This window comes from Lagopus muta, chromosome 3 (assembly GCF_023343835.1).
Source record: "Lagopus muta isolate bLagMut1 chromosome 3, bLagMut1 primary, whole genome shotgun sequence".
NCBI lineage: Eukaryota > Metazoa > Chordata > Aves > Galliformes > Phasianidae > Lagopus > Lagopus muta.
The window spans coordinates 50,447,169-50,464,903 of record NC_064435.1 but is presented as its reverse complement, the minus strand read 5'-3'; the positions used below and the strand labels follow the sequence as shown (position 1 = coordinate 50,464,903).

Below are 17,735 nucleotides of genomic sequence, written 5' to 3'. Positions count from 1 at the left end.
TTCAGCTAAAATTTCAAATAGCATCTATTTGGAAATGCACTTGGAAATCTTTACTCAGGATCTGAACTGATAATGCTATAGGACTATCATGCCAGGCAATTACCAACACACTGCTAAAGGCTTTCCATAAATACGTTTATCAGCAATTCTGGCATGTGCTCGGTGCCTGTACAACAACGAAAAAATCCTTTTCATGAAGAGAAACAGGTATTGCACAAAGTGTAAGTTCACTTCCTTCACACCTAAACAGGTTTAAAGAGGAAGAAACCACAACAATAAAACCAACACTGGGAATACCAGGCAATTTTGAGAAGGAAAGAGAGAAAAAGGACTTAAGCATGAGATAAGAGGTCGCCTACTCACTTCTTTTTTCTTTCTTTTTAAATTTTCCTTTCTTCTTCCCATGCTCCTTTTCATCATCAGATACTATATCTGGAGGCTCATGCAAGCTGTCGTGAGGTGGCGAAGGCTCACCAGTACGGTACAACCCAGGGAATTTTGTAGGGCTGATCTCTTCAGAGCTGGGAGTACGAGCAAGACCCCCACTGTGTTCTACCCGACGGTGTTCACTGGGGCTGCTGGTGGGAGGCAGGAAGCACTCGGTCATTCTGATTCCCTGATATCAAAGTGAAATCTTCTGCTACCTGTCCATCACACCTGTAGCAGAAAAAAAAACAAAATGAAAAACCATGAAAAAAATGTTAACAGTCATTTTCAAAGCATTTTGTTTAGAGCTCTACCTTGGAAATGTAACAAACATCAATGCCTTTTACAAGGAACACTCCACTTGATGTCATGAGGCAACAATAAAACAGAGCAGGCCTTAAGCTTAGTGCTTGCAGAATCTAGCATTAGCTGCCAAGTCATGCTAACACAATAGGAGAGCTGTTATTTTAACCAGCTTTGCTTTACACCACACCAAACATTATGTATTAAGTATCAGAATATAGATATAGATATAGAGAAATTCTTGCAAAATTCAGAGGCAGTTGTTATGAAACAGCTAACTTTGCATCTTGAAATAAAATAGGGTTGTTTGGAAGCTCAGAGTATCTATGAAGACTGCATCTGCACCAAGACCACTTTCATCTTTCTCAAGCATATTTTATAAATGCAAATAAGAACTTGCCTAACCTGTTGCATAAGAGAGGGGGAAAAAAAAGTCCTGAAATCAAATCCATCATCTAATTATGCAAATGTAAAGAAGATAGAACAAGAAGAACTGTTTTTTTTTTTCCTGGTATGCAGCAATCAGCACTCAACCTTCAAAGAGGCTACACCAGACCCTCTGTACCCAGATCCTTCTGCACTGTTTCATAGGGAGTTCTGGCAAAATTACAACTAAGATGAAGACTGCTAAAAGAAACCAATATGTAAATTCCCAGTAATGGAACTCATTAGCAAAAAGCAATTCCCAATGTAGATGAATTTCAGGAATTCCACAGGAGAGTGATGCCACATGGAATGTCAGCTTTCTGAATTTGGCCCTTTGTGACTGAACACCGCTCTGCCTGGAGCAAGAAGCTGCACTCCATGATCTCTGTGGGTGCCAGAGTGTTTTATGGATCTATGAAAAAATAGAGTAAATCCCAAGGGTGGAAAACAGCCATTTCCTACACCTGTTAATACACTTAAATGACAGGTCAAGTCACAGTTACATGCTAACTTGAACTTTAATCTAACTTAAGTCTGTGCTGCCTTGCTGCAGCTTAAAAGCCTGCTAAATCTACTCTAAGATAAATAGAAGGGAAAACAATCATTTTTAAAGCTGCCAGCTCCATAACCTGGTTGTCTGTGCAGCCATACAACCTGCCATAGCAACCACAAGGATGAGATTAGGAAGGAGGTGCTCTGCAGACAAAGAGATCAAGGTGACTGAGTAGCCATTGCCTCAAATTGCCTCAAAGATTCCACACAAACACCACATAAGACCTATCTCCATGAGAATTATGTTATTGTAACAACATATCCAGAAATAACAGCTCAGGCTTCTGCACTAGCCATTAGACTCTGCAGTCATCTCTGGTACTCTTGCTGCTTAATGTAGACATGCTGAGTAAACATCAGTCAATACTTTGCTAAGGAAGAGAAGCAATCACAGATACTCAGTATTTTATAAAACCAATATTTAGGGAAACGGGATACCTACTGGCTAAGCAGGAACTCCTGACACATCACACACACTGGACTAACTTGTAGCAGAAAGCCTCTTTTAAGGAGAACAGCATTAACATGACACAGAGCCTTTTTCTTTTCTGATGTGCTGCTTGGGTATTTTGATATTTTTCACGGATACTGAATATTGCACTGCTGTACTAATTTGATACTGTGTTTAACGGGTAAGAATACATTTTAGGAGAAACATCTTAGCCTTTACAGCTCCAGACTTAGACATACCAAAAGACCTTCAACTACGCTAAAGCACGTTCAGTACTACCAGCGACACAGACTGGCAAAACTGTTACGTCTCACCCCAGTATCGGATCTGCAAAATTTGTTTACATCACCTGTTCTTAACCCAAAAAAACTCTACAAGCCCAAAACCAGAGCTGAAAAGAGCCCTATCAAAATCTCCCAGAAGCTGTTAACAGCAGACAGCACTTCAACAGCAGCTCAGGGATGTAAATTAGAAACACGTATTTTGTAGCAAATAGGGTAGACCATGTCTACAAATGAGTCTGTGCTTAATGTGGGCAAGAGAGGTAAGTGCAAAGAGTCCTTGTTCATTGCAGAGGAGTTGGATGAGACAATCTGTAAAGGTCTCTTCCAACTCATCCAACTCTGTGATGGAGGGTGAGAACGACGTCACTGTAAAGGCACACACAGCAACCTGGAAAACATGTCAGAATCAGCCCATCCGTTACACAGCACTCTGCAGTTGTGTTTTCCTCAGCTACTCAGCTCCTGGGGGCTTATTTACAGATTGGCAGAATAAGGACAAACATAATATGGAATGGTATTTTGCCAGGCTAATAATCTGGATGCATCCTGCTAAGCGGCTTTTGCTGTTGCTTTTGAATTGTTTCTAAACTCTCATCTTTCAACTGCCTGTATGCAGACCAGAGTGAGAAATTAATTACATATGAAGAGAAGTACCTCGCTGCAGATCACTCACACAGTGCTTACGGAAATCAACAGTTCCTCAGATAAGAACTCAGATAGGGCACAGTAAGGCACGGGGTTAAGATAAGAAACAAAGCAGTCATGAGATCTTTTATATGATCCATTCCTTATTTCTGCTAGCATAGAGACACTAAGAAAAAATAACAGTGTATATTTGTAAATGCAAAATGACAATGCACCTGTGTTTGTTTTGTATGTTTTGTTTGTTTTACAGCCTTAAGAAGGCATTACTATCCTATACCATGACTTCCCACACCTTGAAATAAAGGAGCAACTCCATCGCGCTCAAACTACACCATGGCTTATCAGAAGCAGACCCTTAGGCCTACCACAGACATCTCTTCCACTCCTACTAATGGATGTTCACGTACTATTACCACACAGATCTGTGCTTCTCCTCTGGCTTTTACAGATATTTGCTGACAGCAAGACATGGCGTGACTGAAAAATCACACGTCTTCTCTGCATTTTGAGAAGGAATGCTCCTAATGGGCTGATTCTCCTGCCAAACTCTCCCTCACACTTGACCCCTTCTTCCCAGTCTGTGACTGCTCCAGTCCGAGCCTGCTGCTCTTTGCTTCCAGTTGCTTCTTTTCTCACTCAGTCACAAGGTTTAACAGCCCACTGCTGACACATTAACACCCCTTCTCCTTCCCCCACCCCAACTGCAGTACATCAGTCACAAGACCCCTTTGTAGCATAGTTCAGCTTGCTACCTGCTCCAGCAGGTTCCTTCTGCTGAGCTGGCCGGTGGAAGAGCTCAAAACAAGCACTGTAGACAGAAAGCAGAGGAGCAGCAGAACCATGGTGCCACAAAGGCAACCTCCCCTCTTTGCACAGTTCATGTTTGTGATGCTGCAGACACAGCTTCATGACCCAAATTTCACCTCATTCTTGCTATTTTCCTCGTAACTACAAGCTTCGATTTCTTTACCGCTCACTGCTGGTACTCCCACAGTTCCAGTCTGATTTCTTTTTCACCCTCAGCACGTCACAACACAGCGTGCTTTGGCCTCTGTGACCCACACTTCTTGCACAGTCTCATCCACTCCTTTCCCTTGATCTTCACTCAGTCAATTCAGGCTGCTTGCTTGCAGATACAGCTCTACCTCTTCTTCCTCTTTTTCTCATTAGCTACTGGTTCCCATTTCCTCCAAGATATTCTTCTCTGCTGCAGTCATTCGTTTCCTCCTAACTACAGACCTTCTCACCTCGTCCTCATTTCTCCCACCAGCCTTCAGTCTCTCCCAAGTAATGTAAGAAATTATCATCTTCCCTACCTCCCTTCCCACAGCAGACTCCCACCAGTTCCTGCTTGCTCGATATTTCATTCTTCTTCTCGAGGAATAAAATTGTTATATGACAACAGCAGAGAACTTTTCCCAGTCCCAGTGCCGGCTCAGACGCAGCTACTCTTGTCAATATCCCAAAATGCAGTTTCAGAAAGCATCTTCTTGCTCAGCACGGATCTGATATTCATCACTGCACGTAAAAACAAAAACCTGTTACTGAACACGTGCAGAACTGTGACCTTTCCTCTGCTCCCCAAAGAAGTGTCAAATCCAAATTAAAAAGGGTTTTAAACCTGGGAGACAAAGCTATATCCTTAACACAAGGACTCCAACATCTTTCAAGACCACAAAGACAGGAACATGGGCTAGGAAGAAAAAGAGAGATGCCTACAGAGCTAAAACAACCTTGTTCTTGAAAATAGTTCAATTCTCTTCTAAAATAAAATAAAATAATCAGCCCAAAGAAAAACAATGTAAACAAGTAAAGTTTGAGAAATCCATAGGAAAAAAAACAAAACAAAAACAAATAAAGACATAACAGACAGTTTTAATACAATCTCACTTGTTACAGTGTGACATAAAAAAAATCACAGAATCACAGAATTGTATGGCATTAACACATTAAAGAGAGGCAGAGTTGAAAGACCAAACTCACAGTTCTTTCATGCAGTATAAAAGTATATAAGTATACTTATAAAAGTATAAAACCATTATTCAATTTTGCACCACACTGAGACTTTGCACCCCGTAACCAATTACAATAGCTGAAGTAAATTAAAGCAGGTGATTGCATGCACAGATGCTGTTTTGTAAAATTACTGAGCAGAAAAAAGGCCACTGGGAATTCTGCTGCAATAACAGTTATGTAAGACCACATCCAAAGCATGGCGGGTGTCCCCCATGTCGTCCCATGTCCCCACACACAGCTATACCGAGAGATCTGGATGATGCGCTGAAAATAGTGCCAAGAAGTCAGCAATCAGAGGAAGGAGGTCAGGTGAGAACACTCAGCTGTCAAAACGCACTGTCACAGCTACACAAAAGCAAGATCCACAACACAGCAGCACCTCATCATTACCTGTCTTCAGCCCAGAAGATGTGGCCATATGTGACAAAGTGATGTTATCCAAAGACATGCAGCATGCTGCACTGGGGCCAAAACCACCCCAGCAATAAGCAATGTTCCATTTTTGGAAAGCAGTGAGCCGGAAAAGAAGAAAAACTACCAGTTGTGGTCAAAGCACTTCAGAAACAAAGATGACTTAGAGACTAGATGACAGAGTACTAAGTAAGTTACTGCAGTTCATGCTGTCACATAGCAAACTGACATCTATTTTATTTAACAAACACTGCCCTTTTCTTTGCTGAATGGGGCAGCGCAGCCACAAGAAGAGAGAGGGAAGTGCATCGTGTAGGCAGGTAAAGCAAGCTTAATATTTCACAAGTTGGAGTAACCACACAAACAGCATTAAGCAACTCTCTCGTGAGTCATTCACTTACCATGATTGGGATTAATTAAAGCTTCAAGAAGGGTCTTTAGTTTGGATGTTGGCTTTTTTTTGTATAACATCATTCAACTCCTAAACCTACAAGTACTTTACAAGATATGTAGTACTGTAAGAATGATAAAAAATTTAATTTAAAAGTTTGTAATCACATAATTCATGTTACACAAGGGCAAACTATTTTTTTCCAAAACTAATGCCAGCATCAGAACAGCTCTAAAAGCAATATAAATAGATATATGCATTTTCTCATTTAACTGAATTCTGCTGTGATCACAGTACCATGCAAGGCATCTCAAATTCTACTCTCAGTCCATACCAGCTCAAAGGTGGTGACAGATAAACACATCAGCTGTCCAAGAGAGCTTCAACACATCCACATTTGAATGGACTGCTGCAGGACCAGCTCACATTCCAAATATATAGCAGTATCTGAGTTACTCCCTTTCACCAAAAGTATTCAGTCCTTCTTTACTCCATTCATTAGGAAGACAATCTGCAAATAAACACTAAAGTAAATAAAGCAATATCCAAGACATTTCAGAAACACCAGAAACGTGCTTTCCCATCACACGATGATGAAATCTCCAGATATGTGGTAACATACACCCTTTAATTTAGTTCACTTCAGGAAACGCAGTATGATAGCCTCTAGCCTACTAATTCTGTAGACCTCATCAGGATGCAATTTACAGGCTATTTTCTATATCTATCTTGGGAAAAACAAATCTTGAGATCCCTGGGGGAGAATTAAGTGCTTTCCTACAAAGCGTGCCCCTAAAACGAAAGAGTGTAACTGCAGAAGGAAAAGTCCCTGACCACTCTGTGATTCTGCCTTCTGCCTTGGCCAGGAGCAAAGAATATCCCTGCAGCCCACACTGCCCGTTCTGCTGTACCACCTTCCTTCCCTGCTGCAGCCTACTATGACATGTACATCCAACTGCCTGTTCCACAGCCAGCTAAAGCAGGTAGGCCAGGAGGAAAACCTGTGCATAAATAGAGTGCAACAATCAATCCCTTATAGAAACATAGAATTGTTTGAGTGGGAAAGGACTTTTAAAGGTCATGTAGTCCATCTCCCCTGCAACAAACAGTGATGCCTACAGCAAATCAGACTGCTCAGAGCCCCATCCAGCCTGACCTTGTGTGTCTCCATGGTTGGAGCATCCACCACCTCTCTGGGCAGTCTGTTCCAGTGCTTCATCAACATTACTTCAAAAAATTTCTTCCTTACATCCAATCTAAACCTCCTCACTTTTAGCTTGAAACCATTTCTCCTTGTCCTGTCACAACAGACACTGCTAAAGAGCCTGTCCCTTTCCCTCTTACAGCCTCCCTTTTAGATAATGAAAGGCCACTATCAGGGCTCCCCTGAGCCTTTTCTTCTCCAGGCTGAACAGCCTCAGCTCTCTCAGCCTGTCCTTGTAGAAGAGGTGTTCCACTCCTTACATCATTTTTGTAGCCTTCTTCTGGACGCCCTCCATGTCTCTACTGTACTGAGGACTCCACATCTGGATGCAGTATTCCAGGTGAGGCCTCACCAGTGCCGAGTGGAAGGGCAGGATCAGCTCCCTAGACCTGCTGGCTGCACTTCCTTGGATGCAGCTCAGGGTACGGCTGGTTTTCTGTGCTGCGAGTGCACACTGCTGGTTTATGTCCACCTTCCCATCCACCGTTACCCCCACGTCCCTTTTGGCAGGCCCTTCCCCATGTCCTCCCCCAGCAGAATCTACTGTCATGAGAATGGCTTCAAACTGGAACATTATATTATAATCACAGCCATAAGCAAGAGATACCCTTGGAAATAACTGGCAAGAGGAAGTGCTGCTGTTTAATTTTTCTGCATAGCATGTTTCCACGAAGTTACAAGCAGAACGTCTGGACCCAACCTCATGAGGCAGACAGGTGCTGTAACTCTGCTTTTGCAGAGTATTTTGACTAGTTGGATACCTCCATCACAACTGCTGCTGCCCACAGAGAATAATTCCTCATTTTTCAAACTTCTTGGAAGACAGCTGGTTCAGCGTTTGGGATTTTCCAATCCTTCTGCATATCCCGCTCCCAGTTCCCATGGTGTTGCTGCCACAAAATAACCCAATCCCAGCACCTCCCCTCATCTTGCTCAAACCCAGCATACTAATTGCCCATTCAATGCTTTTGTGTCTCCGTTTCCCAGGCTGAGCTGCACCTTGTCTTTCTCACAACCTCCTTCTCACCACCCAGGTGTTCAGCAGTGAGAGCCGTGCAACTTCAGTTTCACCATTCCACCTCACACCCAATGTCTCACCTAATCTCAGCTCCTGGTTGCTCACCATTTCCCAGGTTTTCCCTTGCCACCTTCTATTTCTCCCACATTCAATTCTAATTACGGCTTCTGAGAAGTACAGCCCACCCATGTGCAAGGAAATGTGGGAGGTCATCTCTTGTAAGACTTAAGTTGTCCCTCTAAAATACAGATGGCATTAACAAGGCTAACCTGATTACTGACATGTTTGTTCATTACAGAAATGGGATTTTTCTTCCCTGCCAGCTTAATTCTCAGAAACAGCTTGAAGAATTTGGTTTGTGCTTTTTAAATTTAGAACAGGAAATTTTACTTTTACCACATAACAGATAAAGAAAAATGTAGTGAAAGGTTGTGGGTTTGTTGGATCTTCTTTTTTTTTTTCCACAGAATGGCCTGTGTTGAAAAGGACCACAATGATCATCTAGTTTCAACCCCCTGCTATGTGCAGAGTTGCCAACCACCAGACCAGGCTGGCCAGAGCCACATCCAGCCTGGCCTTGCATGCCTCCAGGGATGGGGCATCCACAACCTCCTTGGGCAACCTGTTCCAGTGCGTCACCGCCCTGGAATTCAAACAGTTTCAACAAATATGGGATTACCTCAGGTTTTGTTTGCCCTCGGGACTATACACAAGTTTTGTACAATTCTCATCTCACCTCTTTTGAAGAGCTCTCTGGCCACCAAAGGAATGCAGCCAGTCATACAGCATGACCTAGAGAATTTAAACTAATTTTTATACTTCCACCAGGTGCTGGACCAAGATGACAAATCTCTTATTACAGAGATTTCAGCTAGTGCACTCACTCACACTCTGCTCCCCCATCTCAGGCAGCTCCAGGACAGCAGTGCACTTAATAGAGTCAGTTTAAAAAACAAAAACAAAACCACTGAGTGACTAACTATTAAAAGTGCCAAGAGTCTGGGTTTTTTTCCTTATTTTTATTTTAAAGCATCCCTGTTCACTGCAGGGGAGTTGGACTAAATGGCCTTCAGAGGTCCCTTCCAACTCTAAGGATTTTATGTTCCTATATGGACTATTCAACTCTAAGGCCTGCAGTTCCCAGAAATAAGTTGGAAGTAAAAATAATGTCATATAAACCTTTACGGTTAAAATCACGAAGATTAAGATTCTTGAGTTTCATATTTCCTTTTTGCCACCACATACTAAACAGACAAAAAGTTCTGCAAATTGCAAGCTGTTGCTTGAACTGACAATCCTATAACATAAGGAGAAACTAAAAACAGCTTTACTTGGATGCCTTTCCAGTGCGACACATGACACAGATGATCAGTTTCTATGGATGATTTCTTTCAAGTTTAAAACCTCGCACAATGCAATAAAATGCAGGCAAATCGTACCAATGGTGAACACCAAAATAGAAGTATGGTAGCTGAGACAGAGCTCATTGTGCACTGGCAACAGAAGGGAAAAACAAAGGAAGACTTTGATCTAGAGAAACTGCTCATATAACAGCTTCTCTGACCATTTTTTAATGATTATTTACTAATTCTGTCTCAGCCAAAATCAAAGATGTTGTAGAAGAGTCTTGTATAATATTAAGCTAACGCTGGTGGCTGCGACCTTGAAACCAAAGAAGAAAAAACCTCCCATCCTGCCTTCACCAGCATTTTATTAGGTCCACAAGTAAAATCCACACTAAGATGGGATTGCACTCAAATGCTTTCCTAACTGAACTGTAATAGACAGGAGTGACATTTTTCTGTCACAGCAGTTTTAGCAAAGTCTTAATATGCAGTTTAACGCACCAAAAGATTTTTTTTCTGGTCCAGCTCATTTCATTTGGAGATCCATTTTGAGACATGCCAACAGAATAATGGTTTCACTGGCCCATGTTATACCTGCAGGATTAACGCTGCTGGAGTAGATGGTGATGCCTATCTAACCAATGCTATATGCAAAAGGATTTTGTTTAATACAATAATTTTTGTGAGTTTCCCCATAAAAATGAAGACCATATGATCACTTCTGATCAGGCACATTCCCACTAAGGTCAATGACAACTCTTCATCAATACCACATGAAGCACTTGGCCTTTATGCAAATTTATAAATGGTGTTATTTTGTTCGGTATATCTGGAGCTGGGAGTTTGCTACCTCTGCCCTAGATTCACTCAACAGCCAAGGGGAAAGTCAGTGTAAATATGTATAAACTTAGTAGATTATTCTAATCAACATCACCACCTCCTGGGCTGAGATGTTGCAAAATGCCACACTTGAGCACTGAAACACCCACAAGCATATACAGGGCAAGGAGGCTGTAAGGCAGGAATTGCCCCCTGCAGCCAGCTGCCACCCAAAGGGCTCTCCCAACCAATGTCCCCAGCAGACACAAGTCTGCCCTCCTGAAGGCCAAGGTGGCAGTTTTGCTGATCCCCTCCTGACTTCATGAAGAACAAGGAACTCTATCATTTCACGGTTGCTATGCCCACCAGCTCTCAACCACATCTCCCACCAGTCTCTCCATTCAGAAACAGTGGGTCTAGTGGGGAGATTCCCCTGGCAGGCTCTCTTACCGGCTGTGTCAGGAAGTTATCTTCCACATACTCCATAAACTTCCTTGATTGTCTCCCTTCTGCTGGGTTGTACTTCCAGCAAACATCAAGTAAGTTGAAGTCCCCTATGAGAACAAGGGCTAGCAATTAACCGACAGTGTGCCCAGGTGGCCAAGAGGGCCAATGGCATCCTGGTCTGCATTAGAAATAGTGTGGCCAGCAGGAGCAGGGAGGTGATCAGCCCCCTCTACTCAGCACTGGTGAGGCCACACCTCGAGTATTGCATTCAGTTTTGGGCCCCTCACTACAAGAAAGACATTGAGGCCCTGGAACGTGTCCAGAGAAGGGCAATGAAACTGGTGAGGGGTCTGGAGCACAAACCTTATGAGGAGCGGCTGAGGGAGCTGGGATTGTTCAGTCTGGAGAAGAGGAGGCTCAGGGGAGACCTCATTGCACTCTACAACTTCCTGAAGGAAGGTTGTGGTGCAAAAGGGTCTGGCCTCTTCTCCCAGGCAAATAGTAGGACCCGAGGAAATGGCCAGAAGTTATACCAGAGGAGGTTTAGGTTGGACACTAGGAGAAACTTTTTCTCTCAGAGGGTGGTCAGGCACTGGAATGGCTGCCCAGGGAGGTGGTGGAGTCGCTGTCCCTGGCAGTGTTCAAGAGGCGCCTGGATGAGGAGCTATGAGATATGGTTTGTGATACTAATAGGAATGGGAGGGTGGTTGGACTAGATGATCTTGCAGGTCGTTTCCAACCTTGTGATTCTGTGATTCTGTAATTGTGTGACTTCTGCCAGCTGCTTTTAAAACATTTCACATGCCTCTTCATGCTCGTAGAGCAGTCTATAACAGACCCCCACCAGGATGTCAGCCTTGTTGGTCTTCCCCCCAATCCTCAACCATAAGAAATAAACCTAATCATGAGCTCTGAGCTCTACAAAACCAAACCACGCCCTAACACACTGAGCCACCCCACCGTCTCTCCTTCCTTGACTGTCCCTTCTGAAGAGCTTACAGCCATCCACTGCAGCACTACAGTCCTAAGAGGGATCCCACCACGTTTCAGTGAGGGCAATTAAGGCATAGATTTCCCGCCACACAATGGCTTTCAGCTCCCCTTTGTTGCCCATGTTGTGTACATCAGTATAGATGCACTTCAGCATTGGACACGTCCCAGCCATGGTATGCTGCCCCAGGCTCACATCTACTGAGTCTCCACCTCTAACTAAAAAAAATTGATTAGCACACAGCACAGGACCACACAAGCTCTGGCTGCCATTCCCAACTGTTGTCTGCACAAGAAGAGTCATGCTACTTCAAATTAAATCAGTGCATGTAATTTAATGGAAGCCTGGTATACACCAGGCCAGTATAATGTCATCATACTCCCCCATGTCAAAACCAAAGTACTGAGACTCAGTTAACATAAAGCATTTTTAAGAGTGGTGAAATCCTTGCTATTAAGTGCTAATAACTGCTTCGTGTAAAGTACCTGTTACAAATGTCTGCGTAACTGACTGCTTTAAAGATACACACCAATCACGGACTGCACTGACATATGGCTGCACGCTCTAGATGTTGCAGAATTAGGATTTCAATCTGCATGTAGGTATAGCAGCCACGGTAATTTGCTGAACCATCCAGGCAAAGTAAGAACTGCCTCAGTTCCTCTTTCACCTGGAAAGCTGCATTTCATTTTCTCCAAGAGCTTTTAAAACCATTTCCAAAATAAGATAGATAATAATCACTTGATCTACGAGCTATGTAGATTCTGGAGAACTGCAATCCTAATTCCGAAGCACAACCTGGGAAAGATCATTTAAGGTTAGCTTACAAGTCCCTAGCACACAGAGCACTTACAGAATTTGGAAAGATTAAAATGTGTGAAGAATAAGAAAAGGTAAAACCACTAGGCTGAAATAATCCAGGAAGCTTATGGGGAAATCTACTCATCAGTTGTTTGCTCCCCAGAGTCCTCCACTTTCAGTCCATTCAATCAATGAAAAGAAAAAAAACAACCCTCCACTGAATATGAAAAGTGCTCTAGATTGCTTTAGAAGAACAGCGTCACTTCTGAAGTAACCATAAGCGAGAACTAAAAGAGGATGGTGACAGAAAACCATGTTTTCAACATTCAATTGAAAAATTCATCAGGCTTTATAAAGATCGGTGTTATGCTTTTATGTAACAGTCAGTTCACAATATTTTCTGATTTCCTTAGTTTCAATATCTCCCAATTTACAATGTTACATCAGGCAATATTACATTTACCCTCAGTATTAATTAAGCTATTAATTTCAAGTTATTAACATTTTTTTAACATAATTGTTATTAATTAACTCTGTTAGAGGGAAAAACAACCAATAATTAGATTTCCACAGATAGCAAGATAGGGCAGAAGAACACTATTAATACAAGAAATGAGAGTTTCAGTACTAGTACATTTAACTTCAGAATTTATATTTTGCATTCAGTGTACTTCATGTTAATAAATATCTGAGACAACGTATTTTCACTGCAATATTCAAGAAAATGCTGCACTTGGAACAGCGATATAAATTCATATTTAAAACACACGTGGACAGGCTGGAAAGCCTAGTTATCAGGGTGAGCTAAATGTTACATTTCACTAAAAGATATTACAGAAATTATATTGTAAAATTACAGTTTCTAACTCTCAGATGTAAATCCTGTTTTAAAAAGGTAGGTGTGGTTTTAAAGATAAGTGAAGTACTTCAAAATCCTTGCTGAAGTTTTTGTGAAGAAAGCACACTGCAGTTTTTGTCTCTGATATTTCCTTTCTTATAGGTGTCACACTGACAGCGCTGTCATCAGCTCCAGTGCCTTTAAACCCATTCATCCCATTCAAGCCCTGGCTGTTCCACTGATCCACGCTCAGACCCAGAAGCTCCTCCTTCCTGCCAGATGTCTTTTCTCCAGCAAGAAGCTCAGTGATACCACATACAAAAGCCCAGGCATGCTATCGGAGCAACAGAACAGGAACTAAGTTTCGAGCACTGACTTGCACCAGATCATACACACAGAAGCACGGAATTTTCAGACTATAGAGCACAAAAATGAACCCTTTCCCCCAGAAGCTAAATCAGTGCATCTCTACGCACTCAGGCAAGGTCTTCAGCAGGGCAGACATCTGTGATCTGCATTTTTGTTTGCTTTGTGTCATGGGAACTACACAAGGAAAGAGATACCTAACTGTATTCTCTGCTTAAATACATTTATTTACTTATCACAGGAAATACTACTGGCAGGCAGTGTTTGGCTGCTCAGCTATTCACTGAACATTGTGATCTCATGTTTTTGAATTGGCAGATCTCAGTCTCTCATACATGCTTGGAATTCATAGATTAGATAAGGAAAAAAAAGCAACCTTTTTTTTTTATTATTTTTTTTAATTTTAATTTACAAGTAATAAGCTACATTAAGAACCCCAATCACATCCCCCAGTTTGGTCAAACAATACATGACTGTTCCTGGTATGCTACTTTCACATAACATGGAACAAGCCCTAATTTTCTTTTTTTAATCTGTTCCGGAAGAATGGAATCATTGGGTCACCACCCTTACTAAGGTGATATCCCCCCTTTCCAGCCCCCACAAGCAGCCATCCCCCTTACAACACAGTCTGAAGAAGGGAGGGAGCACAAGATCCCTGATGCTACTCAGCCTCACAAGTGAGACTCCTTGCTGCTGCCAATATCAGAGGTTCTTTTGCTGCACAGCACCCTCATAGCTTCACCCAACTTTATATTTGCTCATGTCAAGACCAAAAGGTGAGGGACAGGTCCTGTTGGCATCTCTACCTGTGAGCACTTGTGGTGGGCTTGGCAGGATTTTCAAGCCCTACAAATACCTTGGGCAATGGCACAGGCTGCTCAGGGAGGTGGTGGAGTCACCATCCCTGGAGGTGTTCAAGAATCGTGTGGATGTGGCACTTAGGGACGTGGTTAGTGGGCGTAGTGGGGATGGGTCAGTGGTTGATGATCTCAGATCTAGATGATCTCAGAGGTCTTCTCCAGTCCTAATGACTCTGATAGGTTGTTGGAATGGGCAAACAGCCTTCCTTTTGCTACAAATCAACCTGCATCCTCACCTTTGTCGTCTCTGCCACAGCAGGCAGAAGACACACTGGCTACTTGGACAACAGTCACCTCTCAGCATCACCATGTCTGGGATCCTGTCTGAGCACTGGCTGCTTGCAGGCTCCTGTCAGCCTGACCATGTGCTCACTCCGCTGTTCTGGTTTCCTGTTACTGGTGTGTTTTTTTAAGCCAGCAGTTTGTGAGGTGAGGTCCACAAGGCACTGGTGAACAGAAGAGCAAGCCGATAGATTCTTTAGGTGAAAATCTGAAGCCAGCATATGGCAAACTGACTATTTTTAAGGGTGGTGAGTCATTCACTGATTTAAAATAATCAGACGTGTTAGTTCAGAGAAAGGCTTAGTATGTTACACCAGGCATACAATTAATGAAGATAAGTGTCATACTATACTTTATTTTGACATTTTGAGGCCAGCCACCTGACACCAAGCTTTGTAGAAGGAAACAACATTTGCATTTGTGGGTATTTATTACTAAACAACAGCATTTCTTCACATAACTCTGACATAGTTTCATCAGAAATAGCAGCATGTGCTCCACAAGCATTCAAAACCTTGCTGTTAGAAAACACAGCTGGAACATATTAGGGAAGTGTCTAAAAGGTACAAGTGAGATCAGAACTCTAAAGAGTACATATGCACATCAGTTTCAACTACACCTACAGCTTGGAAGCAAGAAAGCAGCCACTGCAATACCAATGCAACATATCACAATACAGACATAGAAAAAATGGAAACAAGCCACCATACAGAAGAAGTACCTGTATAGCTACAGTAACACTTGGAGCTCTACAATGGAATCATTACTTTCCAAGGAAGATAACAACACCTCCGCTCCCCCAGTTGTACCTTTGCTAAGAGAGAACAATGCCAGAATTGCACTGCATTCTAACTTAGAGGCAGCTCTTTCTACCATTTATTACATGCATGAGAAGAGTAAAAAACAACTGATTTTCTCAAAGTTAGAAATAAGAGCCCGAGAACAGATAACCCAAAGCTCCCTGCTTATCCTTTATAAGCAGCCTATTCTTTCCTATTTTCCTTCTCTGTAGAAAAAAGCCCCTACAGAGCACGTGTCACACTGACTGTACAGGACTATGAACTGAAGAAACAGCACACCATGCTTCATAAGAACCTGTCCATGACATTTCAAATGGCATCAAAATCAAAATAAAAGGGACTCCTTCCTATTTTTGTTGTTGTTGTTTAAGCTTGCTAATGAACTCACATCCATTACAATCCTGGGTCATATCCAACAGAGCCTCACTGTTATGCTCAAATGGGTGCATTATAGCGGAGGTTCACAGCTCACATCATCACAGAGCAGTTTGGGTCTAAATGGGTCCTTAATGCTTATCCAATTTCAACCCTGCCTTCAAGATGAGAAGTGGGGATAAGAATTCAATTGCTGCTGTCTTGAAGCACTAGAACCAAAACATTTACGCAAATCTGCTTTATGCAGCCAACAAAATGGTCCTACCTCTCTATTTTTTATTATCTTCTCATTAAGGATGGCCAAGATACTGCATGAACTGAGGGTGGGGGATGCGCACGGCGTTCTCCTGAAGGGATGCTTTCATTTGATCGGTGTGCTCGTGCCCTAACACACACAGTCAGATCTGCTCTATTACTCACGCACCTCACGCTGATATTCTCCGCCTGCCGAGACACGTTTTCAAAATAACACCACGAAGTAGCCGACAGCGTGCCGAGCACTCGACAAACGCACAACAAACTCAACGCAGACAACTTGCCCAACACACGGAAAAACGCCGACAGCGGTAAGGGCTGCTCGGACGGGACCTCCAGGTGAAGGCGAACGGGCGGACGGCTGCCACCAGCCCCCACACGCCGCCCTCAGCCCGGCGGCAGCCAACGGGCCAGGTGAACGGGAGGGGCCTGAGGCGGGCAGCCGGCCGCCGGGGCTGAGTGAGGGGTTAGGCCCCGGGTCAGCCCCTCCCCCGCCCCTTATCCCTGCCCCCCTCCCCCGTGCCAGCCCCGGAAGCGGCTCCCTCGCCCTTCACAGAGAGGCGAAGGGTCCGAGACCGGAGGCGTCCGCACTAACCGTCGGGGTCCCGCTCGCTGCCGCAGCGGCTCCGCCTCGGCCTCACGCACGCGGCTCCGCCTCGCGCTCCATCCCGCCGCCTCCGCCGCCCGGCCCGCAAGGACGGCTGAGGAGAGGCGCGAACTCCACACCGCGCAGGCGCCGCCGCCCTCGCTCGCACCGCCGCTCGGGGCAGCGGCTCCTGCCGCCGCGCATGCGCAGGACGCACGGGGGCGAGAGGCGGGGTGAGGGAGGGAGGCGCTCTGCGCGCGCGTGGTGGCGCGAGAGAGAGGCGGGAAGGGGAAGGAGACTCCCGCGCGCAGAGCACTGTGGGCATTGTAGTTCTCTCGGGGACGCCTACCGAAAGCGGAGTGGGGCGGCTTCCCGCCAGCCGGACTACAACTCCCGGCGACGGGAAGAGGGGAGAGAAGAGCGACAGTGCAGCAGGCGGCGGCGCTGGGTGGAGCCGTGGCGCTTTAGTCCGTTCGCCTCGTCTCGTTTCTAACGCCCCGCAACGGCCGTGCTGGGGGCGGCAGCTGATACTGTGAGAAGCAGCGTGCCCTTGCTAATTCCAGTTCCAGCGGCCTCCTGGCCGAGATAAACTCACAAAGCTGGGTCAAGTTCACAGAAACCCTCGGGGCAGACAACCCCATTTGAGCAGGTTTACAAGGAAACGTAAGCATTAGCGATGTCCGACTGAAGCCTCAGTAAGCCACAGTCCTTAGAATTTGTGACACAACCGGCGAGATACACGGCCTGTGAATACAGCAGCTGGCACAGCTCCATGGATGTTTACACCCAGCCCGCCTCGATAGCCTTGCTACTGAGTTTTACGCTGATAGCCCAGAAGC

General features: G+C 44.2%; 1 protein-coding gene across 3 annotated transcripts in view; it reads right to left on the bottom strand.

Annotated features, from left to right (window-relative positions):
• Positions 1-17,107, bottom strand: part of RALBP1 (ralA binding protein 1) — a 31,573-nt gene extending 14,466 nt beyond the window's left edge. Inside the window, exons 1-4 of one of the 3 annotated variants that reach the window (XM_048938582.1) lie at positions 16,906-17,107; positions 6,240-6,416; positions 4,404-4,605; positions 364-657 (exon numbers count right to left, since the gene is read on the bottom strand). In XM_048938582.1, the coding sequence (XP_048794539.1) occupies positions 364-607 (244 nt within the window). In that variant the 5' untranslated portion in view covers positions 608-657; positions 4,404-4,605; positions 6,240-6,416; positions 16,906-17,107. The remainder of the gene's footprint in view (positions 1-363; positions 658-4,403; positions 4,606-6,239; positions 6,417-16,905) is intronic. The other 2 variants (XM_048938581.1, XM_048938580.1) reach the window with 2 other exon arrangements.
• Between the last annotated feature and the right edge of the window lie 628 nt (positions 17,108-17,735).